Genomic DNA, 27,852 nt, shown 5'->3' on the forward strand with positions numbered 1-27,852 from the left:
AGATAATTCCACATTCGTGACAGCATGCCTCCACAACTTCTCAAGAGCTGCTCCAACACTATGGAACTCCCTACCTCCCCCATTAGGGTTTTCCCCGGAATCCGATGAAAAGGGCACCTGAGCTGCCTGTATGAAAAGGGCACCTCCATAGACATCAATGTTATTTCTGCAAATATGGGCTTTTTTCCGGCTACAAGGTTTTCGGCTACAGTAGGGCACCCCTTTGTAGCCCATATTTTTTATTTGGCTACAAGGTTTTTGGCTACAAAGGTGCTCCTCATTGTAGCCCTTTTGTTTTTATTCGGCTACAAGTTTTTCGGCTACAGTAGGGCGCCCCTTTGTAGCCCATATTTTTTATTCTGCTAAAATGTTTTAGGCTACAAGATTTTTGATTCTGCTATAAAAAGGCAACCTTTTATAGCTGAGATTTTTGGTTCGAGGGTGCAGGGGAGGTTAGGATTAGGCATCACAAGCAGGGGGGGGGGTCTTAGGGTTAGGCACCACCAGGGGAGTCTTAGGGTTAGGCACCACCAGGGGAGTCTTAGGGTTGGGCACCACCTGCGGAGTCTTAGGGTTAGGCACCACCTGGGGGGATCTTAGGGTTAGGCACCACCTGGTGAGTCTTAGGGTTAGGCACCACCTGTGGGGGTCTTAGGGTTAGGCACCACCTGGGGGGTCTTAGGGTTAGGCACCACCAGGGGGGTCTTCAGATTAGGCATTACCAAGGGGGTCTAAGAGTTAGGCACAACCAGGGTGCTTTTAGAGTTAGGCACCACCAGTGGAGTCTTAGGGTTCGGCACCACCTGGGGGTCTTAGGGTTAGGCACCACCTGATGAGCCTTAGGGTCAGGCACCACCTGGGGGGTGGTCTTAGGGTTAGGCACCACCTGTAGGTCTTAGGGTTAGGCACCACCAGGGGAGTCTTAGGTTAGGCACCAAGGTGGGAGTCTTAGGGTTAGGCACCACCTGGGGGGTCTTAGGGTTCGGCACCACCTGGGGGTGGTCTTAGGGTTAGGCACCACCTGGGGGGTTAGGGTTAGGCACCACCTGGTGAGTCTTAGGGTCAGGCACCACCTGGGGGGGGATCTTAGGGTTAGGCACCACCTGGGGGTCTTAGGGTTAGGCACCACCAGGGGAGTCTTAGGGTTAGGCACCACCAGGGGAGTCTTAGGGTTAGGCACCACCGTGGGAGCCTTAGGGTTAGGCACCACCGTGGGAGCCTTAGGGTTAGGCACCACCTGGGGAGTCTTAGGGTTAGGCACCACCTGGGGAGTCTTAGGGTTAGGTACCACCTGGGGGGTCTTAGGGTTCGGCACCACCTGGGGGGGTCTTAGGGTTAGGCACCACCTGGGGGGTTAGGGTTAGGCACCATCAGGGGAGGGTTCTGTGTGAGAGTAGGGAGCAGGTCATAATAATCACTTTTCTTAGCTATATATAGAGCCCTTTTATAGCCCAACAAATTTTGCCTGTAACAGCATCCTTTTTATAAACTAAAACTAGCTTTTTCAGCTACACCAGGTGCCCTTTGTAGTCAAATTTGGCATATATGGGCTACACCAGGCGCTCTTTGTAGCCAAAGTTGACATATATGGGCTACACCATGTGCCCTTTGTAGCCAAAGTTGGCATACATGGGCTACACCATGTGCCTTTTGTAGCCGAAGTTGGCATATGGGCAACACCAGGCGGATTTTTTTGTAGCTGAATTTGGTATATATGGGCTACACCAGAAACCCTTTTTTCCAGGCGCCCTTTTCAAATAGACGATTTTCCCCTCCTTTGACATCGTCAAGTAGGCCCTCAAAACTCACCTTTTCACTCTGGCCTACCCCCCCCCCCACACACACACACACACTAGTGCTCTAAGCCCGCAGCTGAACTCTGGTCCCCCTATTTTTTGTGTCCCTACCTCTCTAGATTGTAAGCCTTTGGGCAGGGTCCTCCTCCTTATGTTACATAGTTATTTGGGTTGAAAAAAGACATACGTCCATCAAGTTCAATTAGAGAACAAAGTACAACACCAGCCTGCTCCCTCACATATCCCTGTTGATCCAAAGGACGGCGAAAAACCCTTACAAGGCATGGTACAATTATCCCCAAAAGACTCCAGATGGCAATCAAATAAAATCCCTGGATCAACATCGCTGGGCATTACCTAGTAATTTTAGCCATGGATGTCTTTCATTGCAAGGAAAGCGTCTAAGCCCTCTTTAAATGCAGGTATAGAATTTGCCATAACTACTTCCTGTGGCAATGCATTCCACATCTTAATCACTCTTACTGTAAAGAACCCTTTCCTAAATAAATGGCTAAAACGTTTTTCCTTCATTTGCTGATCATGTCCTTTAGTCCTTTGATGTATTTATACATGTTAAAGTGGACCCAAATTAAAAATTCAAGATTTCAGAAATAAAATCTATTTTCTAAATTATATTAATAAATAGCAGCCTTTTTTCAGCTGCATGATGACAAATATTAAATATTTTACATTTATTGGAGGAACCCCTCCCTTCCTTTCAAATTGCCGGGGCAAAATCCGGCAAACTGGAGGAGTAGATGGTGTCTGGCAATGGAGGAATTGCTAATGGCTGCCCCCAGTATAACCCTAGTTATGAAAAGAGAAGGGTGAAAACTATGCACTGAAATGATCATAGTGTTTATTTATCTTTCTATGTGTCAAGAGTGGTGCAACTAAATATTTTTAATTAAAAAAAATGTTTGGTTTGGGTCCGCTTTAATTAGATCCCCTATAAGGCGTCTTTTCTCAAGACTAAATAAACCCAGTTTATCTAACTTTTCTTGGTAAGTGAGACCTTCCATCCCAAGTATCAATTTGGTGCTCATCCCTGCACCTGCTCTAAAACTGCAATATCTTTCCTGTAATGTGGTTCCCAGAACTGAATTCCATATTCCCGATGTGGCCTTACTAGAGCGTTAAACAGGGGCAATATTATGCTAGCATCTCTAGTTTTTATTTCCCTTTTAATGCATCCCAAAATTTTATTAGCTTTAGCTGCAGCGGTTTGGCATTGAATATGATTATTTAACTTGTTGTCAATGAGTACTCCTAAGTCCTTCTCCAAGTTTGATGTCCCCAACTGTATCCCGTTTATTTTGTAGGGTACTAAACCACTGATACGACCAAAATGCATGACTTTACATTTTTCAACATTAAATTGCATCTGCTATTTATGTGCCCATATAGCCATCCTATCCAGATCCTGTTGCAATATGTCACTATCTTCCTGAGAGTTGATGATTCTGCACAATTTTGTATCATCTGCAAAAATAGTAACATTGCTTTCTACTGCATCTACTAGGTCATTAATAAATACATTGAAGAGCACTGGACCCAGTACAGATCCCTGTGGGACCCCACTGCTAACAGTCACCCATTTTGAGTATGATCCATTGACCACAACTCTTTGTTTTCTGTCCATTAGCCAGTTCCCTATCCATGCACACAGACTCTTCCTCAGTCCTTGCATCCTCAACTTTTGCACCAGACTGTTGTGGGGAACAGTGTTGAAGACCTTTGCAAAGTCCAAGTATATCACATCTACAGCATTCCCAATATCCACATTAGCGTTCACTACCTCATAAAAGCTGAGCATGTTAGTCAAACAGGACCTGTCTTTAGTAAACCCATGTTGATGCTGAGAAATAAGATTATTTTCTATTATGAAGTCATGTATAGCATCTCTTAGTAACCCCTCAAATAGTTCCCATACAACTGATGTTAAGCTTACAGGTCTATAATTTTCTGGATCTGTTTTTTTGCCCTTCTTAAAGGGAAGGTTCAGGGAGGGGATTCAAAAAATAAAAATAAATTTCCACTTACCTGGGGCTTCCTCCAGCCCGTGGCAGGCAGGAGGTGCCCTCGCCGCCGCTCCGCAGGCTCCCGGTGGTCTCCGGTGCCCGACCCGACCTGGCCAGGCCGGCTGCCAGGTCGGGCTCCTCTGCGCTCCATTTCCTGGGACTTCTGCGTCCCACGACGGCGCGATGACGTCATCGGACGTCCGCCGGGCTGTACTGCGCATGCGCAGTAGTTCTGCGCATGCGCAGTACAGCCCGGCGGACGTCCGATGACGTCAGCGCGCCGTCGTGGGACGCAGAAGTCCCAGGAAATGGAGCGCAGAGGAGCCCGACCTGGCAGCCGGCCTGGCCAGGTCGGGTCGGGCACCGGAGACCACCGGGAGCCTGCGGAGCGGAGGCGAGGGCACCTCCTGCCTGCCACGGGCTGGAGGATGCCCCAGGTAAGTGGAAATTTATTTTTATTTTTTTAATCCCCTCCCTGAACCTTCCCTTTAAAGTGAACCTCCGAACTAAAAATCAACTCAGCAGCACTGAAAAGGCCTGGTGTTTCTTTAACAGTTTCACAGCATCAGAACTTTGTTTCTTTCATACAAGCCCTTATTTTTAGCTGCACAGAACAAAACTGCCCGGGTTTTTTCCCCCTGATGCTGTGCAAAGCATGATGGGATTTCTGATGTTGTTGTTCTCGATCTGCTGTTTTGGTGCAATTCTTTTTTTTTTACATTTTGAACTTGACATTTGAAGCCTAGCGTGTGCAGCTGGGAACGGTAATCAGGACACAGGACAGTTGGAACTGTGTCTCCTGCTTCTTGTCACCTCCTTTCAACCAAAAAGATGGCTGCCCCCATGACAAAGATGGCAGCCCCCATGAATCACAAACATGTGCCTGTTCTTTTAAAACAGGGTGGGTAAGAGATTATATTACCTATCTATTCTAATTAACATAACTAATGTAACTTGATGACAGTATGTTTGTTTAGGCTGAAGTTCCCCTTTAAAGAGAATCTGTATTGTTAAAATCGCACAAAAGTAAACATACCAGTGCGTTAGGGGACATCTCCTATCCCCCTGTCACAATTTGGCCACTCCCCACCGCATTAAAAGTAGTCATAAACAGTTTTAAAAAGTTTGTTTGTAAACAAACAAAATGGCCACCAAAACAGGAAGTAGGTTGATATACAGTATGTCTACACATAGAAAATACATCCATACACAAGCAGGCTGTATACAGCATTCCTTTTGAATCTCAAAAGATCATTTGTGTGTTTCTTTCCCCCTGCAGCTCTCACCCAGCTCTCGCTGATTGTTTCTTCCTGCAGACAGCTCTGCCTGTGTCTGTAATTCCTCAGCATGTGACTCCTTTTACAACAGAGGATTTATCCAGCTTGTAAAAGATAAGAGAGCAGAGAAAAGCTGGCTAATGTAAATAACACACCCACGGGAGTGTGCATAGAGGGGGCCTGGAGGAGGGCGTGCATCACAGAGCCACAACACTGAAGTTGGCAGCCTTCCAGACACAGGACGACAAGTCCGACAGGGGAAAGATAAGCTGATTTAGGAACTTGTAGGATGGTAGAAAACATCCTGTTTTCTACCATCCTACAAGTTCCTAAATCAGCTTATCTTTCCCCTGTCGGACTTGCTGATTTAGGAACTTGTAGGATGGTAGAAAACAGGATGAAATTTTTGTTACAGAGTCTCTTTAAATAATGGGAAAGCGTGCGCTGTACGCCAATCCACTGGGACTCTGCCAGTTGAAAGAGAGTCACAAAAGATAAGATAAAGGGGTTTATGTATAACAGAATTTAATTCCCTTAGGACCCGAGGATGCATGTCATCTGGGCCAGGTCCCTTGTCTATTTTTAATTTATTTAGTCTTGCCTTCACTTCTTTCTGCATTAAGTATTTAATATTACAATTGGAAGATTGAGACTCTTCTGCATCTGTAATTTGCAACAGTGATGTTTCCCTTGTGAAGACAAGCAAAGAAAGCATTTAATAACTCTGCCTTACCCTGGTCATCCACCATTGAGTTCCCACTCTCATCCTTTAGGAGTCCAATACAGTCAACCTTTCTTTTTTTAGAGTTGATGTACTTGTAAAACTTCTTTGGGTTAGATCTGATATCCCTAGCCATTTGATCTTCAGCTTCAATCTTTGCCAGCCTAATTTCTTTTTTACAACTTTTATTGCACTCCTTATAATTGCTTAATGCAGCCTCGGCCCCCTCCTGTTTTACAACCTTATAGGCATTCTTTTTCCCCTTCATTTTATCTCTAACCTTTCTATTCATCCATAGAGGCCTTTTTTTATTCCTAGACATTTTGTTTCCATATGGGATATACCTACTACAATATTGATTGAGAATAAGTTTAAAAGCTTACCATTTCCCTTCATTGTTCTCCCCTTGTAGTACATTATCCCAGTTCACCAAACTTATTGCCTGCCTGAGTTGATTGAACTTTGGTTTTCTAAAATTCATAGCAGCCTATAAGTCACCATTTTAAACGTTATCATGTTGTGATCACTATTTCCCAAATGTTCTTGAACCTGCACATTTGATACATTATCCGGTCTATTTGAAATGATCAAATCCAGTAACGCATTCCCCCTAGTTGGTTCCGTTACCATGTCTCCTACCTGTTCACGCATCTCCATTACCATAAACCATCCTATGGATCTGAGTGAACTCGACTTGCCTAATCTGCATGCTCCCATCCAGTGACTGACTACACATTAACTTAGTAGTCATACTGTGCTGTTTGATCTGGTTTGCATATATTCCTGTATTATCTTATTGCTGTATGTCACCCCTAAATATTGTCTGTAACCTTAACTAATGTCCAGCACTGCGTAATATGTTGGCGCTTGATAAATACAATAAATAAATAACACCAGTCAGCCTGGATCAAGACTGGAGATAGCAGCAGCTGCAGTAGCAAGCATGGATGCTGCTCTGCACTTCTGTGTGCGCTATTACTCTGACTGCCCGTGTACAAATCAGCAGTTGGACTTGAACTTGAAGTTTTCCCAAATGAGGCCACACTCTACACATGTGTCTCTGTGTGTGTAGATTGGTTACTGGGCTGCTAAGGGTCCTCCGCGTCCCCCACAGTGTTTGCTCCTCTTAGCAGCTTCTCTGCCTCACTGCTGCTGGGATTCTTCTCTCTGCAAGCCACGTGTGCATCCATCCCCTGCCAGCATCAGTCACATGCCTGCCTAGACTGCCCCACCTCTGCTATGTGTAAACTAATGCAGGGTGGCCACAGAAAGACCAGGTGTGACTGTCTAATGCTGCCTGCACTGTGGAAAAGTCAGGTAGCATGGTTGGGTGCTTTCATCTTGCTTGCTTTATATAACGGTTTACTACTCCTTAGTTGACAGCTGCCCCAAACAAGGCTGCTTTTTTTGGCGCCCTAGGCCATGGCCTGAAGGGCTTGCCACAAATCTGGCCCTGGATGACGTGGCCACTCGAGGTAAGGGGGGGTGGCCATTGCTTTCCCCTAATGCACTGCACTCCTGGACCCAGGGCACCTAATTGGCTACCTATACTGGTGATATCTATACCTCGCTATACTGGGCGCACCTATACCTGGGTAATCTATACTTGGCTATACTGCAGGCACATATACCAATCTATACTGGGGGCATCTATACCTGGCTATACTGAAGGCACCTATACCTGGCTATACTGAGGGCACCTATACCTGGCTATACTGGGGTCACCTATACCTGGCTACACTAGGGACACCTATACCTAGCTATACTGAGGTCACCTAAACCTGGCTATACGGAGGGTACCTATACCTGGCTATACTGGGGTCATATATACCTGGCTACACTAGGGTCACTTATACCTGGTTACCTTTACTACCACTTACATTGTTCTTTCCACTGCTCCTCTTCATTGTCATTCTGTTGGATTTGCTGCTGAGCCTTCTTCAGGCTCAAGTATAGCTCTTTTGCTCGAAGTTCTTCAATCTGTCGAATCTGTTCCTCACCCTTCCTCCTCTCCTCTTCTTCCCTTTTCTACAACAGAACAAGATGCATCGCATTAAAACCACACTACTCTCAGTAGACATTGAAAAAAAACCTGAATGGAGTAAAACCTCACTCACTCACTCAACCCATCCCTCCTGGGTCCACTTCTATATCCCTATCTCCAAAATGCATAGTAGCACAGGAATCCATATATATTACTTGTTTTTTTTTACAGTGCTACTAGGTCAGATCTGCATCTCTTTGTTTGCAGCACAGCACAGCCCATTGTGCAGCTGCATAGTTCCCTACGGCTCCCAGTTGTTCTGTTATGTGAAATGTAGGAACACCTAGCACAGGAGCCATATGGAGCTATGAGGCTGCACACCACGCAGTGGGGGGTTCTAGTTTCAACCCTGACGTGAAGGTAAAGTAGTTGATTTTTTTTTTTACGTAAAGATTTTTATTGAAAATTTTTCACATACACAGTATAAGCTGAAACATTGAATGGTACCATCAGAATTCACTTGACATTCAGTGTGGGAAACTATAGCAATACATTATCTAATCACTACTTCAGTTTACAGGATGTTCTCAACAACAGAATTGAACATTTAGTATAAGAATACTATTTTACAAATGATTTAACAGTGGGAATTACTATAAGGTTTTGTTGAGAGAGTTAGAGTCACTATAGGTACCTAGTTAATAAACACTTTGTTAGTATTTACTGTTGTTGCCAGGATTCGAGCTGGCTACCTATAAAAGAACCTTAACACTAACATTGACAAGTAAACAAACAAACAAACATAGAACAATATTCATCAATAGATATGGCCCGAATGGTTTGCTGGCAAACTGATTTGCGCAAACTTCGGTGGTTCGCGTTCGCACATGGCAGCCAATCAGGCTACACTCCCTCCTGGAGGCCGCCCCCCCTTATAAAAGGCAGGCAGCGTCGGCCATTTCCCTCACTCGTGTGGCTGCAGTAATTAGAGAAGGGAGAGTTTGCTGCAGAGACATTAGGGAAAGCTTAGTTAGGCTCTTGTTAGGCTTGTTAGCTTGCTCCTTGCTGATACTTATTGCTAAAAAGAACCCCTCAACAGCTCATTCGAGAGCTTGTGATCTATTTTTTTTTTCTGTATGACCCACAGACATACACAAAAAAACATACAGCCCTGTCATTCAGTCGCAGCTGGCCCTTGGCCCCTTGCTAATTCCTACCTGTGTGTGTGACAGCTGCACATTTGTAATACCAATCACTGCATACCTGTTCAGTGTACCTACCTACGTGACCGCACGCAGTGTTCTATTATATACCAGTCACTGCACCTGTTCACGGTACCTGTGTGTGTGACAGCTGCACATTGTATTGATACCAGTCACTGCATACCTTTTCAGTGCATCTACGTGACCGCACACAGTGTTATATTATATACCAGTCATTGCATACCTGTTCATAGTACCTGTGTGTGTGACAGCTGCACATTTGTAATACTAGTTACTGCATACCTGTTCAGGGTACCTGTGTGTGTGACAGTTGCACATTTGTAATACCAGTCACTGCATACCCGTTCACTGCACCTGTGTGACCACTAGAGATGTCGCAAACCTCCCTGTTTTTATCTCTTCACGGAAGGTTCGGTTCGCGGAAAAGTTCGCGAACCGCAATAGACTGGGGGTCTATTGCGAACCGCAGAATGGGGATGCGAACTCTGAAATATAGAAAAAATTATGCTAGCCACAAAAGTGATGGAAAAGATGTTTCAAGGGGTCTAACACTTGGAGGGGGGCATGGCGAAGTGGGATACATGCCTAAAGTCCCGGGGAAAAATCTGGATGTGACGCAAAGCAGCGTTTTAAGGGCAGAAATCACATTGAATGCTAAATTGCAGGCCTAAAGTGCTTTAAAACATCTTGCATGTGTATACATCAATCAGGGAGTGTAATTAGAGTTCTGCTTCACACTGACACACCAAATTCACTGTGTAACGCACCGCAAACAGCTGTTTGTGTAGTGACGGCTGTGCTGGACTGGTGCGCACCGTGGCGAGAGTGTAGGCCGTGGCGGTTTTCAAGCCCATATGGTCGCCGGGCTGTGGTAGCTCAATGATAGAACAACAGTGACTGTCCAGCTGATCAAATTTGGTCTGACCACAATGAAGTAACGACCTTATTATCTTTTGTGTCCCACCCCCACCCGAGACACTCAAATAGCCGGCGGTCATTGCTTCATTGTGATACGCAAGCCCCTTCACCGCGGCAAGGTAATGATCATGAGGGAATGGGCACATGTACATGCCTTTTGTTTTTTTGTTGCAGCCGCCCACAGTGCAGCCAGAAAAATTAGGCAGGCATGTACAGGCACCAGAAAAATTAGTGTAGCGGCCGCTGCTAGCAGCGGCCTTAAAAATTCAGGAATCCGCCTAGAGTCCTGGACCCTGTTGGTGGTGGCGGAGAAGGCAAGCGGCCTGCAGGCAGAGATGCTGTGTGTGGGGACTGACTTAGTCTTCGGTCATGCAGTAGCCCTCCGTGATCCGTTCCTCATTCATTTTGATAAAGGTCAGGTACTGAACACTGTCGTGACTTAGGCGACTTCTCTTCTCAGTGACTATACCTCCAGCTGCACTGAAGGTCCTTTCTGACAGGACGCTTGCGGCAGGGCAAGAGAGAAGTTGTATGGCAAATTGGGACAACTCTGGCCACAGGTCAAGCCTGCGCAACCAGTAGTCCAAGGGTTCATCGTCGCTGCGCGCAGTGTCTACATCCACACTCAAGGCCAGGAAGTCGGCTACCTGCCGGTCCAGGCGTTGGTGGACGGTGGACCCGGAAGGACTATGGCGAGGAGTTGGACTAAACAATGTCCGCATGTCCAACATCACCCTGAGATCGCTGGAGCATCCTGTCCTTGCCTGCATGGACTTGGGAGGAGGAGGGTTACTGCCAGTGGTACCTTGATTGCGTTGTGCAGCCACATCACCCTTAAACGCATTGTAAAGCATCATCGACAGCTTGTTCTGCAAGTGCTGCAGCCTTTCCGCCTTCTGTTGAGTTGGTAACAGATCCACCACTTTGTGCCTGTACCGAGGGTCTAGTAGCGTGGCCACCCAGTACAGGTCATTTGCCTTGAGTTTTTTGATACGGAGGTCCCTCAACAAGCTGGACAACATGAAAGAGGCCATCTGCACAAAGCTAGATGCAGACGTACTCTCCATCTCCTCTTGCTTTTCCTCAGTGACGGGACGCAACACCTCTTCCTCCCCCCAGCCACGAACAATACCACGGGAACGTGGAGCAGCAGAAGCCCCCTGTGACGGTTGCCGCGGTTGTTCTTCCGCCGTCTCTTCCTCCTCCACAGAAACACCTTCCTCATCACCATCATCAGAGTCTGACTCCTCTCCTTCCCCACATGACTCCTCTTCTTCCTCCTCCTCCCTCTGTGCTGCTGCAGGTGTTGTGGAAACATCGGGTTCGGATGTAAATCACTCCCACGACTCCTGCTGCCGTAACTATTCTCGTTCACGCTCCTCCACAGCTGTATCCACCACTCTACGCACGGCACGCTCCACGAAGTAGGCGTAGGGGATCAAGTTGCTGATGGTGCCCTCAGTGCGACTCACCAGTTTAGTTACCTCCTCAAAGGGCTCCATGACCCTGCATGCATTTCGCATCAGTGTCCAGTTGTTGGGCCACAACATCCCCATCCTCCCAGATTGTGTCCTTGTACTGTAATGATACAGGTACTGGGTGACGGCTTTCTCCTGGTCTAGCAGGCGAGAGAACATCAGCAGGGTTGAATTCCAGTGAGTCGGGCTATCGCAAATCAGGCGTCTCACCGGCAAGTTGTTTCTAGGCTGAATGTCCGCAAAGCGTGCCATGGCCGTGTGAGAGTGCCTGAAATGCCCACACAACTTCCTGGCCTGCTTCAGGATGTCCTCTAAGCCTGGGTACTTGGACACACATTTTTGCACGACCAGATTCAGCACATGTGCCATGTAGGGTACGTGTGTCAGCTTTCCCAAATTCAACGCAGAAATGAGATTGCTGCCGTTGTCACACACCACGTTGCCGACCTCAAGCTTGTGCGGGGTCAGCCATTGCTCCACCTGTTTGTTAAGAGCAGCCAGGAGAGCTGTTTCAGTGTGACTCTCCGCTTTCAGGCAAGACATGTCTAACACTGCGTGACACCGTCGTACCTGGCATGCATCATAGGCCCTGGGATGCGGGGGCTGTGTAGCTGGAGAGGAGATTGCAGCACCAGCCAAGGAGGAGGAGGATGACGACAGCGAAGAGGTGGTAGCAGGCGGAGAGGAGGTGGCTGGAGGCCTGCCTGCAAGCCGTGGAGGTGTGACAAGTCGGTCCGCTGCGCAGCCACGTACTCCCTGCTTGCTGCCATCGTTCACCAGGTTGACCCAATGGGCTGTGTACGTAATGTAGCGGCCCTGCCCGTGCTTGGCAGACCAAGCATCCGTGGTCAGGTGAACCCTTGACCCAACACTCTTCGCAATAGATGACACCACTTGCCTCTCAACTGCACGGTACAGTTTGGGTATGGCCTTTCTAGAAAAATAATTGCGGCCTGGTATCTTCCACTGCGGTGTACCAATGGCCACAAACTTACGGAAAGCCTCCGACTCCACCAGCTTGTATGGTAATAGCTGGCGAGCTAATAGTTAAGCCACGCCAGCTGTCAGACGCCGGGCAAGAGGGTGACTGGCAGACATTTGCTTCTTACGCTCAAATACTTCCTTCACGGACAGCTGGGTACTGCTGTGGGCAGAGGAGAAGGAACCGCTCAAGGGAAGAGGCGGTGTGGAGGAGGGTGGCTGTGAAGGTGCAAGGGAGAAAGCGGATGAAGACGATGCACCTGAAGGAGGAAGAGGAGAAGGAGGGTGGCTTGTCTTTTGGGTGCTGCTTTTCCTCAGGTGTTCTTGCCATAGCTGTTTGTGCCTTCTCTCCAGGTGCCTTCGTAAGGCACTTGTCCTTACGTGAGAGTTGGCCTTTCAACGGCTCAATTTTTGCTGGCAGAGACAACAGATGACTTTGCTCCGATCTGAGACACACATGTTAAAAAATGTCCAAACCGCTGAGCCCCCTGGGGTGATGGCGCTACAGTGGCATCAGCAGCTGACGTTGAAGGCATGTTGGCTGGCTGTCCATAGCTGGCGATACATGGCGCCGGACACTGCCCCCAGCTGTTTCTGAGGACGAGCTCCCTCTGCTTCTATCAAGGAGTCGTCTCCTCCTACTCCTCTCCTACTCCCCCTCTGAACTGTCCCCCTGGTCATCTCCTCTACTGGGAACATACGTGGCATCCGTATACTCATCATCATAATCCTCCTGCCCAGCTTCGCTTTCCTCAGACACCTCCTCAACTGCACCAACTTTAGGTGGTTCATCATCCCCCTCCTCACACGTCATGACCATACTATCGCCACCTAACTCGTAGACGTATGAGATGGTGTACCTGCGCCTTCTTCTTGTTGTTGCAGTAGTGGCTGGGAATCAGTGATTTCACCACCACCACCAAATAACTCCTGCGAAGTGTCAAATGCAGTGGATGTGGTGCTTGTTGTAGCACTGGTGGCTGCGGGAGATGAGGTGTTCTGTGTTAAATAGTCAAGCACGTCCTGATCTTGGGAAGGGATGGCACGTGCCTTCTTCTGAGCACTGTATTTTGGGCCAGGTCCGCACGAAATCACAGCAACACCACCTCGCAAAGACCTGCTGGTGCCTGGTGTCCTTCCTCTGGGTCTGCCTCTACCTCTTCCTCTACCTGGTTTGTCCATTTCGTCCATCTCGGGGGGATGCTAGGTATATGCAGTGAGGTGGGTTCACTCAACACAACAGGTAGTTAGATGCGGTGAAGTGGGTTCATTATACAGTAAAGGTACTTAGATGCAGTGAGGTGGGTTCACTGAACACAACAGGTAGTTAGATGCGGTGAGGTGGGTTCACTGAACAGTAAAGGTACTTAGATGCAGTGAGGTGGGTTCACTCAACACAACAGGTAGTTAGATGCAGTGAGGTGGGTTCACTGAACAGTAAAGGTACTTAGATGCAGTAGAGAAAGCACCAGAACACCGCTCACTCGAACAGGGACAGTGCTGGAACCAGGAAGGCAAATCCAAGGAAACTGTAGCAAAAGGAAGGGATCCGCACATGTCCTAAAATGATCCTTTATTATGGACGTATCCAAAACACCAATCACGCATCAGTAGCTAACATGTTTCAGACCTACTGGTCCTTAATCATAGCTAAAATAAAAATGGCACAGAAAAACCATATATACCCACCCCCTGTGAGGGGGGCGGCCCCAAACCGGGGATACGCCCTCCAACCTCACAGATGGGAGGGGATATTTAACAAGAGAGTAGGTGTAGAATTTTAACATATAGAACATCTTAATTGAGACCAAACTTTGCTCAAATCAAGGAAATCAAATAGTAACAACCTCACTCCAAGCGTAGCAATAAAATGGTAAAATCAACTAAATATATAAAAATTAAAAATAGGGAGGGAGAAAAAGCGGCCCTATAGCAGCATTATGTGATTAGAGCTAGGTCCCATCGAGAGTTCAGACCTTGAGGGAGTCTTGTGCCTAGCCTAAAGATCCATAGAGCCTCACGACTTTTTAGCTGTTTGGATATATCGCCACCCCTCACATTCTGAGACACCCTTTCCAGACCATGAAAAGAAAAAGAAGACATGTCGCCATGATGGACTTGGCGAAAATGTTTCGCCACATTCGAGACATTCGAGCTTAACCATCCAGGACCGCAATAATGTTCACCAATTCTGGCACGTAAAGGCCTGGTGGTGCACCCTACATATTGCAGGGCGCACTCACTACAGGTAACCAAATAAATAACACTACGGGTGCCACAATTGATGAACTGTTTTATTGGAAACCTGCGACCGTTGGAGGCAGAAGTAGCCTCCCGAGTCCGGGTATGTACATGACAGTAATGACAGGTCCTAACACCACAGCGATAAGAGCCTATGGTGTTAAGCCAAGTGGGAATTCTCGACCCGGAATTATAGAGACTAGGGGATAGTGACTGGGCCAGGGTAGGGGCACGCCTACTGGCAAAACGAACCCCCTGTTGTAATACACAGCGTAAATCCTCATCACCCTCCAAAATTGGGAGGTATTTCCTCAGGATCGAAACGATCCTATTATACTCAGTGCTAAAGGTTGTCACAAATGTAGGTTTGGAATTGGTACTGTTACCCCTATTAATACCCTTCAGGAGTTGTTCTCTATCCCTGGAGTTGGCCCGCAATTTGCCCCTCCTAATCATCCAATCCGGATATCCCCTCTCTCGCAGCCTCATTTCAACTTTATCAAACTCCTCTTCGAGCCATGTATCCTCCGAGCAGTTACGTCGGGCTCTAATGAACTCCCCTACGGGGACCCCGCGAATAGTATGCCCCGGATGGCAGCTCGTGGCTCGAAGGGTGGTATTCCCACTACAGGGTTTCCGATACGTTTTAGTATGTACTTTCCCTCTAATTGGGTCACCCACCAGAGTGACATCCAGATAATCAATAAAAGTGGCATGCCAATTGGACGTGAACTGTAAGTTGAAAGTATTAGCATTAAGATAACTCAAAAATGCAGGAATGTCTGTAGGTAACCCTCTCCAAACAAGGAGAAGGTCGTCGATGTACCTCCCGTACCACGCAACACTCCCCAAAAGGGGGTTCCCGCCTCCAAAGATGCAGCGCTCCTCCCACCACCCCATATAGAGGTTGGCTAGGGACGGAGAGAATTTAGCCCCCATGGAAGCGCCACACCTCTGGAGGTAGAAGCCACCATCGAACATAAAATAGTTGCGGGCCAGGAGGTACTCGACGGCCAGACAGATGAAAGTCCGAAGATCTTCAGGGTAGGCAGAATATTTAGTAAGATGGTATCTAATGGCCTCCACAGCGGGGCCATGGGGTATAGAAGAATAGAGGGCCTTAACGTCAATGGTGATCCACGTGTAATGCTCCTTCCAGGCAAAGCCCCCCATACTTGAGAGGAGATGCTTGGTATCCCTGATAAAACCCGGGAGACGTCTCACCAAAGGCTGAAGCAGGGAGTCTACCCACTCACTCAGGCGCTCCCCCAGGGACCCAATGCCAGCCACAATGGGCCTGCCCTCTGGGGGAACGCCCGGTTTGTGGATCTTAGGGAGATGGTGAAAAATTGGGGTGATCGGATGGGCCACACCCAAATAGTCCACCATTTTCTGGTCCAAAACACCTAAACTGTGGCCAAAGGATAATAGATGCATGAGCTCCCTCTGAAAGGACAAACTGGGATCCCCTCTTAGTTTCTGATATACAGCAGGATCACCCAGTTGTCTCAATGCTTCAGTTCTATAACTGTCGTTGTCGAGAACGACAACAGCCCCCCCCTTATCAGCGCTACGTATGACAATGTTAGAGTTACTCTTAAGCTCAAAGAGGGCCTGTCGCTCCCGACGCGACAGATTAGAATCACCCATTTCCCGACTACTCTCCAATTCAATTAGATCCCTCTCCACCAGTTCCTGGAACGTCTCAACGTGGTTGGTTCTACTAGTTAAGGGATAGAAATCTGGGTTACGAGTCTGGATTGGCTTAACATCATCAAGGGAGATTATTCCGGTACTTTCAGACGCCAGATGATCCAAAGCCCATCTAGCGCTGGTTTCCTCAAAATCCCCAATATCAGTAACGCCCATCACAGTCTTCTGGTCACCAGCTCTATCCATAATGTGGTCAGAAAAATGCTTACGTAATAGAAGACTTCGCACGAACCTATTTACATCCACAATCGTGTCAAATACATTCATGTGATTGGTCGGTGCGAATGAAAGGCCCCTACCCAGAACCCGTTTCTCCACTTCGGAAAGCACATGACGAGAAAGATTAACTACACTACACACCCCATTCCCCACCGCTGAGGATCTGTGAACTCTATGTTTTAAACCCGCCCGTCTGGTCTTCCTTCTCCTCCTCTCCTGCCCTTCCTGCGGCCCTTCCTCTGTCTCTTGTAGTATGTAGCCTGGCTTGGCGTGTTTTTTGAAAGGCCAGAAATGGCAGCAGCCTGCGTGGATTGACTATCCCCAACTATGTCAGGGGTGTCTGAGAACTCAGAAACCTCTGGTGAACTAAAACTCACTCGTCTGTTCTGTTGTCTATAAGGTCTACGTAAAATGGGTCTTGGTGACTTAGGGGACCTTGCCATAGACTCCCATCTGCCCCACTCGTATACAACATTGGACTTATAATCTTCCACATCTCTTAGATATTTAGATCTTTTGGTTTCAGTAATAATCGATTCTAATTTAGTGATGTTATCCTGCATTCTTTTGTTTAAAACATCAAATTGATCAAAAACTCTAAATCTCAAAATATTAGTTTTCAAATCTGTAATTTTAGCATTAAGATCAATGAGTTTTTCTTCCTCATAAGAGATGATAAGTCTCATCAGAGCCAAAGAGCAGTCCGTTAGAATGACATTCCATTCCAAAATAAATTGTTCAGAATAGACTGTGGTTGGCACTTTTTTAATACGGAGTCCCCTGGGTATGATTTTCTCAGCAACATACTGCTTCAGTGTGGTTAAATCCCACCACACTTTAGTTTCCTTCTCCACAAGAGACTCCAATTGTGTGAAAGAGGTTCTCAGACCAATCTCAGGTTCCACCTCCCCCACATAAGGATTCCTTGAGAAGACAGCAGCAAATTTCTGACATCTGTTGGGATCATAGGCAAGATCTCCCAAGCCGATAAGGTGTCTGTCTGCCATCACAGACTCCTCTTTTTGCGGCTGGACAGTGTCAGGGATCAATTGGGGTATATGGGTAGAAATAGTGGCCATCTGTATACGATCCATGATCTCCTCACTAGTGGGCCATTGCCAGGCGGAGTCTGGTTTCGTGGACCCCTCATTCCCATGTAAAGTCTCATTACAAGTGACCTGGGAGGCAAGTGACTGGACTTGTGAGCATCTTGCCAGTGATACATGTCCAGAAGCATCCATAGGCGCCCCAGCAACAGATTGACTGGAGACGTCAATATTGGCAGATACATTAGCAACGGATAATCTGGAAACGTCGCCGCATGCAGCGACATTGGCAGACACATCAGCAACAGATTGACTGGAGACATTAGTGCAGACAGAGTCACCAGCAGGCATACTCGCAACATGTTGGCTGGTGACATCAGCACAGGCAGATGGAAAGGAGCAATTACCATTAACATTCGTAAGTAAAGTCAATACCTGCTGGTCTCCTGTCTTCTCCTGGTCCCACTCCCTCAAAAGGCCCTCCATCAGGCGTTTGCAATGTGTCTGCCAATTGCTGTTGCTGATGTGTCTGCCAATGTCGCTGCATGCGGCGACGTTTCCAGATTATCCGTTGCTAATGTATCTGCCAATATTGACGTCTCCAGTCAATCTGTTGCTGGGGCGCCTATGGATGCTTCTGGACATGTATCACTGGCAAGATGCTCACAAGTCCAGTCACTTGCCTCCCAGGTCACTTGTAATGAGACTTTACATGGGAATGAGGGGTCCACGAAACCAGACTCCGCCTGGCAATGGCCCACTAGTGAGGAGATCATGGATCGTATACAGATGGCCACTATTTCTACCCATATACCCCAATTGATCCCTGACACTGTCCAGCCGCAAAAAGAGGAGTCTGTGATGGCAGACAGACACCTTATCGGCTTGGGAGATCTTGCCTATGATCCCAACAGATGTCAGAAATTTGCTGCTGTCTTCTCAAGGAATCCTTATGTGGGGGAGGTGGAACCTGAGATTGGTCTGAGAACCTCTTTCACACAATTGGAGTCTCTTGTGGAGAAGGAAACTAAAGTGTGGTGGGATTTAACCACACTGAAGCAGTATGTTGCTGAGAAAATCATACCCAGGGGACTCCGTATTAAAAAAGTGCCAACCACAGTCTATTCTGAACAATTTATTTTGGAATGGAATGTCATTCTAACGGACTGCTCTTTGGCTCTGATGAGACTTATCATCTCTTATGAGGAAGAAAAACTCATTGATCTTAATGCTAAAATTACAGATTTGAAAACTAATATTTTGAGATTTAGAGTTTTTGATCAATTTGATGTTTTAAACAAAAGAATGCAGGATAACATCACTAAATTAGAATCGATTATTACTGAAACCAAAAGATCTAAATATCTAAGAGATGTGGAAGATTATAAGTCCAATGTTGTATACGAGTGGGGCAGATGGGAGTCTATGGCAAGGTCCCCTAAGTCACCAAGACCCATTTTACGTAGACCTTATAGACAACAGAACAGACGAGTGAGTTTTAGTTCACCAGAGGTTTCTGAGTTCTCAGACACCCCTGACATAGTTGGGGATAGTCAATCCACGCAGGCTGCTGCCATTTCTGGCCTTTCAAAAAACACGCCAAGCCAGGCTACATACTACAAGAGACAGAGGAAGGGCCGCAGGAAGGGCAGGAGAGGAGGAGAAGGAAGACCAGACGGGCGGGTTTAAAACATAGAGTTCACAGATCCTCAGCGGTGGGGAATGGGGTGTGTAGTGTAGTTAATCTTTCTCGTCATGTGCTTTCCGAAGTGGAGAAACGGGTTCTGGGTAGGGGCCTTTCATTCGCACCGACCAATCACATGAATGTATTTGACACGATTGTGGATGTAAATAGGTTCGTGCGAAGTCTTCTATTACGTAAGCATTTTTCTGACCACATTATGGATAGAGCTGGTGACCAGAAGACTGTGATGGGCGTTACTGATATTGGGGATTTTGAGGAAACCAGCGCTAGATGGGCTTTGGATCATCTGGCGTCTGAAAGTACCGGAATAATCTCCCTTGATGATGTTAAGCCAATCCAGACTCGTAACCCAGATTTCTATCCCTTAACTAGTAGAACCAACCACGTTGAGACGTTCCAGGAACTGGTGGAGAGGGATCTAATTGAATTGGAGAGTAGTCGGGAAATGGGTGATTCTAATCTGTCGCGTCGGGAGCGACAGGCCCTCTTTGAGCTTAAGAGTAACTCTAACATTGTCATACGTAGCGCTGATAAGGGGGGGGCTGTTGTCGTTCTCGACAACGACAGTTATAGAACTGAAGCATTGAGACAACTGGGTGATCCTGCTGTATATCAGAAACTAAGAGGGGATCCCAGTTTGTCCTTTCAGAGGGAGCTCATGCATCTATTATCCTTTGGCCACAGTTTAGGTGTTTTGGACCAGAAAATGGTGGACTATTTGGGTGTGGCCCATCCGATCACCCCAATTTTTCACCATCTCCCTAAGATCCACAAACCGGGCGTTCCCCCAGAGGGCAGGCCCATTGTGGCTGGCATTGGGTCCCTGGGGGAGCGCCTGAGTGAGTGGGTAGACTCCCTGCTTCAGCCTTTGGTGAGACGTCTCCCGGGTTTTATCAGGGATACCAAGCATCTCCTCTCAAGTATGGGGGGCTTTGCCTGGAAGGAGCATTACACGTGGATCACCATTGACGTTAAGGCCCTCTATTCTTCTATACCCCATGGCCCCGCTGTGGAGGCCATTAGATACCATCTTACTAAATATTCTGCCTACCCTGAAGATCTTCGGACTTTCATCTGTCTGGCCGTCGAGTACCTCCTGGCCCGCAACTATTTTATGTTCGATGGTGGCTTCTACCTCCAGAGGTGTGGCGCTTCCATGGGGGCTAAATTCTCTCCGTCCCTAGCCAACCTCTATATGGGGTGGTGGGAGGAGCGCTGCATCTTTGGAGGCGGGAACCCCCTTTTGGGGAGTGTTGCGTGGTACGGGAGGTACATCGACGACCTTCTCCTTGTTTGGAGAGGGTTACCTACAGACATTCCTGCATTTTTGAGTTATCTTAATGCTAATACTTTCAACTTACAGTTCACGTCCAATTGGCATGCCACTTTTATTGATTATCTGGATGTCACTCTGGTGGGTGACCCAATTAGAGGGAAAGTACATACTAAAACGTATCGGAAACCCTGTAGTGGGAATACCACCCTTCGAGCCACGAGCTGCCATCCGGGGCATACTATTCGCGGGGTCCCCGTAGGGGAGTTCATTAGAGCCCGACGTAACTGCTCGGAGGATACATGGCTCGAAGAGGAGTTTGATAAAGTTGAAATGAGGCTGCGAGAGAGGGGATATCCGGATTGGATGATTAGGAGGGGCAAATTGCGGGCCAACTCCAGGGATAGAGAACAACTCCTGAAGGGTATTAATAGGGGTAACAGTACCAATTCCAAACCTACATTTGTGACAACCTTTAGCACTGAGTATAATAGGATCGTTTCGATCCTGAGGAAATACCTCCCAATTTTGGAGGGTGATGAGGATTTACGCTGTGTATTACAACAGGGGGTTCGTTTTGCCAGTAGGCGTGCCCCTACCCTGGCCCAGTCACTATCCCCTAGTCTCTATAATTCCGGGTCGAGAATTCCCACTTGGCTTAACACCATAGGCTCTTATCGCTGTGGTGTTAGGACCTGTCATTACTGTCATGTACATACCCGGACTCGGGAGGCTACTTCTGCCTCCAACGGTCGCAGGTTTCCAATAAAACAGTTCATCAATTGTGGCACCCGTAGTGTTATTTATTTGGTTACCTGTAGTGAGTGCGCCCTGCAATATGTAGGGTGCACCACCAGGCCTTTACGTGCCAGAATTGGTGAACATTATTGCGGTCCTGGATGGTTAAGCTCGAATGTCTCGAATGTGGCGAAACATTTTCGCCAAGTCCATCATGGCGACATGTCTTCTTTTTCTTTTCATGGTCTGGAAAGGGTGTCTCAGAATGTGAGGGGTGGCGATATATCCAAACAGCTAAAAAGTCGTGAGGCTCTATGGATCTTTAGGCTAGGCACAAGACTCCCTCAAGGTCTGAACTCTCGATGGGACCTAGCTCTAATCACATAATGCTGCTATAGGGCCGCTTTTTCTCCCTCCCTATTTTTAATTTTTATATATTTAGTTGATTTTACCATTTTATTGCTACGCTTGGAGTGAGGTTGTTACTATTTGATTTCCTTGATTTGAGCAAAGTTTGGTCTCAATTAAGATGTTCTATATGTTAAAATTCTACACCTACTCTCTTGTTAAATATCCCCTCCCATCTGTGAGGTTGGAGGGCGTATCCCCGGTTTGGGGCCGCCCCCCTCACAGGGGGTGGGTATATATGGTTTTTCTGTGCCATTTTTATTTTAGCTATGATTAAGGACCAGTAGGTCTGAAACATGTTAGCTACTGATGCGTGATTGGTGTTTTGGATACGTCCATAATAAAGGATCATTTTAGGACATGTGCGGATCCCTTCCTTTTGCTACTTAGATGCAGTGATGTGGGTTCGTTCAACACAACAGGTAGTTAGATGCAGTGAGGTGGGTTCACTGAACACAACAGGTAGTTAGATGCGGTGAGGTGGGTTCACTGAACAGTAAATGTACTTAGATGCAGTGAGGTGGGCTCACTCAACACAACAGGTAGTTAGATGCAGTGAGGTGGGTTCACTGAAAAGTAAAGGTACTTAGATGCAGTGAGGTGGGTTCACTCAGCACAACAGGTAGTTAGATGCAGTGAGGTGGGTTCACTGAACAGTAAAGGTACTTAGATGCAGTGAGGTGGGTTCACTCAACACAACAGGTAGTTAGATGCAGTGAGGTGGGTTCACTCAACAGTAAAGGTACTTAGATGCAGTGAGGTGGGTTCACTCAACACAACAGGTAGTTAGATGCGGTGAGGTGGGTTCACTGAACAGTAAAGGTACTTAGATGCAGTGAGGTGGGTTCACTCAACACAACAGGTAGTTAGATGCAGTGAGGTGGGTTCACTCAACACAACAGGTAGTTAGATGCGGTGAGGTGGGTTCACTGAACAGTAAAGGTACTTAGATGCAGTGAGGTGGGTTCACTCAACACAACAGGTAGTTAGATGCAGTGAGGTGGGTTCACTGAACAGTAAAGGTACTTAGATGCAGTGAGGTGGGTTCACGCAACACAACAGGTAGTTAGATGCAATGAGGTGGGTTCACTGAACAGTAAAGGTACTTAGATGTAGTGAGGTGGGTTCACTCAACACAACAGGTAGTTAGATGCAATGAGGTGGGTTCACTGAACAGTAAAGGTACTTCGATGCAGTGAGGTGGGTTCACTCAACACAACAGGTAGTGAGATGCAGTGAAGTGGGTTCACTGCACAGTAAAGGTACTTAGATGCAGCGAGGTGGGTTCACTCAACACAACAGGTAGTTAGATGCAGTGAGCTGGGTTCACTTAACAGTAAAGGTACTTAGATGCAGTGAGGTGGGTTCACTCAACACAACAGGTAGTTAGATGCAGTGAGCTGGGTACACTCAACACAAAGCTAGGTATATGCAGTGATGAGGTGGATTAAGTAAACACAACAGGTACTGGGTATATGCAGTACTGCGTAGTACAATGTGCAGCTCCCTGTCACACACACAGATAGTCACTGAATGTGCTTGGTTGCTGGCAGTGGCACACACACTATCAATTAGCAAGGCTGTGCATGCAATAAAAGTGTCAGTTTGTCACAAAGAAAAAAAAAGTACAGGATGAGCTCTGAAAAGAGCTGTTGAGGGGTGCTATAAAAGCAATAATAATCAGCCAGGAGCAAGCTAAGCAACCAAGAACCTAACTAATCTGTCCCTAGAAGAACAAGTCTGCAGCAGCTGTCCCTAGTCTGTCTCTAGCAGGCACACGAGTGAGGCTAATGGCCGCCGGAGCCTGCTTTATATAAGAGGGGTGGGGCTCCAGGGCTTAGTGTAGCCTGAATGGCTACAATGTGCCTGATGACTGTGATGCAGAGGGTCAAAGTTGACCCTCATAGTGAATTATGGGGTGAATCGAACTTCCGCAAAAGTTCGCCTGGTCCAGGCAAACGGGAGCCCCCAAAGTTCGCCTGGAACCGTTCGCCGGCGAACCGTTCGCTACATCTCTAGTGACCACACGCTGTTTTATATAGCAGTCCGTGCATACCTGTTAACTGCACCTTTGTAACAGCACATTGTTGTACCAGCAGTCACTGCAACCTGTTCACTGCACCTGTGTAACCGCACATTGTTGTACCAGCAGTCACTGCAACCTGTTCACTGCACTTGTGTAACTGCACATTGTTGTACCAGCAGTCATTGCAACCCTTTCACTGCACCTGTGTGACCGCACATTGTTGTACCAGCAGTCACTGCAACCTGTTCACTGCACCTGTGTAACTGCACATTGTTGTACCAGCAGTCACTGCAACCTTTTCACTGCACCTGTGTAACCGCACATTGTATTAGTCAAGTCAGTGCATACCTTTCACTTCACCCCCCCCCAATATGGACAAAACAAGAGGCAGGCCACCTGGCAGATCTGTTTGAGGTTGCACTGTTGTGATTTAGTGTGGCCCTCGACCAAAGTACAGTGTTCAGAAGAAGGCACGTGCCTTCAACCCCCAATATTGTCAGGACATAGTTGTCTATTTAACACAGAACATGTCTTCCTCCTCCTGCTCTGATTCTGGCACCCCACTTAACACTCCATCTGCAGCCATCACCAAAGTGCCATCATCCCAGGGCTCAGCGGTGTGGAAATTTTTTGTGTGTCTGCCTCAGATGAGAGCAATGCCATCTGTACTCTCTGCCACCAAAACATGAGCTGTGGAAAGACCAAGACCCGCGTAGGGACAACTACCTTACGAGGGCACATGATGACAAAGCACAAACTGCAAAGGGATGGCCACCTGAGAAAAAACAGCACACAAAAGCAAATGCACACACCGCAGTGTAAGATACCATCACAGAATTATTTTTCAAAAAAGGCAATACCGAAACTGTACCGCGATGTTGAAAGGCAAGTGGTGAGGCAAATTTAGGAAAAAATTGCCGCCGCCGCCCCAACACAAAATGGGGGGCCGCCGAGCCGGAGGGGTAGCGGGCAGGTCGGGGGTATTGGGCCTAGCAGTGGGGAGGGGGGTCGCCCCCCCCCCTCCCTCGCCTGGGTCCCCCGATCTGCTTTCCTCTCCAGCTGTAATTAGGAAGCAGCCGCTGCCCGATAGTAAGAGGCACGGGTGGGGAGGACTCAACTTTTCCGCGTTCCAGCGTGCGCTCCACTGTAGTCACTTCCTGCATCGCCGTCCACTGTATTGTAAGTGGACGGCGATGCAGGAAGTGACGTCAGTGGAGCGCACGCTGGAACGCGGAAAAAGTGAGTCCTCCCCACCCGTGCCTCTTACTATCGGGCAGCGGCTGCTTCCTAATTACAGCTGGAGGGGAGCGCAGGTGGGGAGGGGTCTGACCCCCCCTCCCCACCGCTAGGCCCAATACCCCCGTTCTGCCCGCTACCCCTCCGGCTCGGCGGCCGCCCCCACACACCCCCCACACACCCACGGACGGGCGGGTGCCGCCCATAGAAGTTTGCCACCTGAGGCAAATGTTTCACCCCGCCTCATGAGCAGGCCGGCCCTGCTGGTCTGCAAAGCATGGTAAGGCCTGCCCAAAGACTAAGTCAGTCCCCACACACACAGCATCTCTGCCTGCAGGCCGCTTGACTGCCTTTTTCACCACCACCAACAGGGTCCAGGACTCCAGGTTGATTCCTGAATTTTTAAGGTCGCTATACTAATTTTTCTGGTGCGTGTACATACCTGCCTAATTTTTCTGGCTGCACTGTGGCTGCAACAACAAAACAAAAGGCATGTACATGTGTTAATTCCTCTTTGTGATCGTTACCTTGCCGCGGTGAAGGGGCTTGCGTATCACAATGAAGCAATGACTGGCTAAATGAGTGTGTTGGGGTTGGGGGGCACACCTGACCCAAGAAGATAGATAATAAAGGTTGTTTCTTCATTGTGGACAGACAAAATTCGATCAGCTGGACACTCAGTCACTGTTGTTCTGTCATTCAGCTACCTCAGCCCCACCATATGGGCTTGAAAACCGCCATCACCTGCACTCTCGCCATGGTGTGCACCAGTTCAGCATGGCCATCACTACACAAACAGCTGTTTGCGGTGCGTTACACAGTGAGTTTAGTCTGTCAGTGAAGCAGTACACTAATTACACTACCTGATTGATTTATACACATGCAAGATGTTTTAAAGCACTTTAGGCCTCCAATTTAGCATGTAATGTGATGTTTGCCCTTAAAACGCTGCTGTGAATCAAATCCTGATTTTTCCCCGGGACTTTTGGAGTGTATCCTACTCCGCCATGCCCCCCTCCAGGTGTTAGACCCCTTGAAACATCTTTTCCATCACTTTTGTGGCCAGAATTAGTGTTTGTAGTTTTGAAAGTTCGCCTGCCCATTGAAGTCTATGAAGGTTCGCATTCAAGGTTCGCGAACTGAAAATCGAAGGTTCGAGCCATCACTATTCATCAAGCTTCCTTACATTTGTTCCTTTTTTTTTTTTTTTTTTTTTTTTGTGCCACTTCTTATTTGACTCACACCTTTATAGCTTGCCTTGGTCATATGTTTTCTCTTTAATTATAGATGTTTCTTAATTTGTACTCCATACCTAGGTTTAGGGAAACTAAATTGTTTATATAGGTCCATGAGGGTGGTTCAGGGTCTTTCCAATGTACACAGATTGCTTGTCTTGTCGTGCACAGTAAATGTGTGATAATTAACCTATAGGGAATTGGGAAAAGGTCCAGCCTAATGTGTAAGAGAGCTAGTTTGGGAGTGGGAGGAATGGGCCTTCCCAGTGTACTAGAAATTTCCCCAAAAACTTGAGCCCATATAGGTTGTATCACTAAGCATTTCCACATTATGTGTGTTAGAGTACCCTCTTTTCAACAGTTTCTCCAACATATATTTGGATGCGCCTTAGAATATTTGGCCAGCTTGGAGGGGATAATGTACCAATCTAACATTATTTTAAGTAAAATTTTCCAATGGGATGAACATTTGGAAAAACGAGATATGTTTTTTGAAGCACGGGTCCACTGTTCTTCTGTGATATTTATCTTAAGGGAGGTGGATCAGTGGTTCAGATATTTATTAAAAATTGTTTGAGGCGTTAGATAGTAAGGTCTCATAGCAGACAGTAATTCCTTTCTTTAGATTACCTGGGTCAACAAACCGTGAGAGTAGGGATGTCGGCCATAAGGGCCAATTGGACTGTGTTGATTGTATAAAATGTCGAATTTGGAGAAAGGTATGGAATTCTCGGTTTTCTAATCCAAATTCTTCTTTTAACTCTTGAAATGATTTAATTGCTGTTGGGGAGATGACCTGTTGAGGAGTGAATATACCCGCTTTCAACCAGGCTGATATGTTAATGTTTTCTATCAATATTTTGAGACAAGATATCGGAATATTGGGGCATGAGTGTTGTTAACTCTTAATTTCTATAATGAGAGTAATTTCCAAGCATTTATGGTGGCTTTGAGTGTAGGGTAGTTAGGGATTTGGAGAGTTTTTTTGTATATACGTTGCTATCAGAAGTCTCTAGGGTGGCATTTTAGTATTGATCTTTCTAATGAAGCTCAAAGGGGTGTTCCATCCTCCATCCACCAGGCTTTTGAGATCTCAAGATTGCACGCTAGATGGGCCGAACCTCCAATTTTTGGTTCGCGAACTTCCGCGGAAGGTTTGTTTCGCGCAAACTTTCACGAACCACAAAAGACTTCAATGGGGAGGCGAACTTTGAAAACTAGAAACACTTTTGCTGGCCAAAAAAGTGATGGAAAATATGTTTCAAGGGGTCTAACACCTGGAGGGGGGCATGGCGGAGTGGGATACATGGCAAAAGTCCCGGGGAAAAATCTGGATTTGACGCAAAGCAGCGTTTTAAGGGCAGAAATCACATTGAATGCTAAATTGCAGGCCTAAAGTGCTTTAAAACATCTTGCATGTGTATACATCAATCAGGTAGTGTCATTAGTGTACTGCTTCACACTGACAGACCAAACTCACTGTGTAATGCACCACTGATTGTGTAGTGACGGCCGTGCTGGACTGGTGCGCAACATGGCGAGATTGCTCTTTCCTCAGTGATATCAGGTAATGTCTGACTGCCTTATCAACTTTCGATGGTTCTTTTTCTACC

General features: G+C 47.2%; 1 protein-coding gene across 1 annotated transcript in view; it reads right to left on the minus strand.

Annotated features, from left to right (window-relative positions):
* SH2D4B (SH2 domain containing 4B) overlaps positions 1 to 27,852 on the minus strand; it is a 1,318,135-nt gene that overhangs the window by 348,177 nt on the left and 942,106 nt on the right. The window contains exon 4 of the mRNA XM_068258963.1: positions 7,696 to 7,843. Within this exon, the coding sequence (XP_068115064.1) occupies positions 7,696 to 7,843 (148 nt within the window). The remainder of the gene's footprint in view (positions 1 to 7,695; positions 7,844 to 27,852) is intronic.

The sequence above is a fragment of the Hyperolius riggenbachi genome, chromosome 10, assembly GCF_040937935.1.
Source record: "Hyperolius riggenbachi isolate aHypRig1 chromosome 10, aHypRig1.pri, whole genome shotgun sequence".
Lineage (NCBI taxonomy): Eukaryota > Metazoa > Chordata > Amphibia > Anura > Hyperoliidae > Hyperolius > Hyperolius riggenbachi.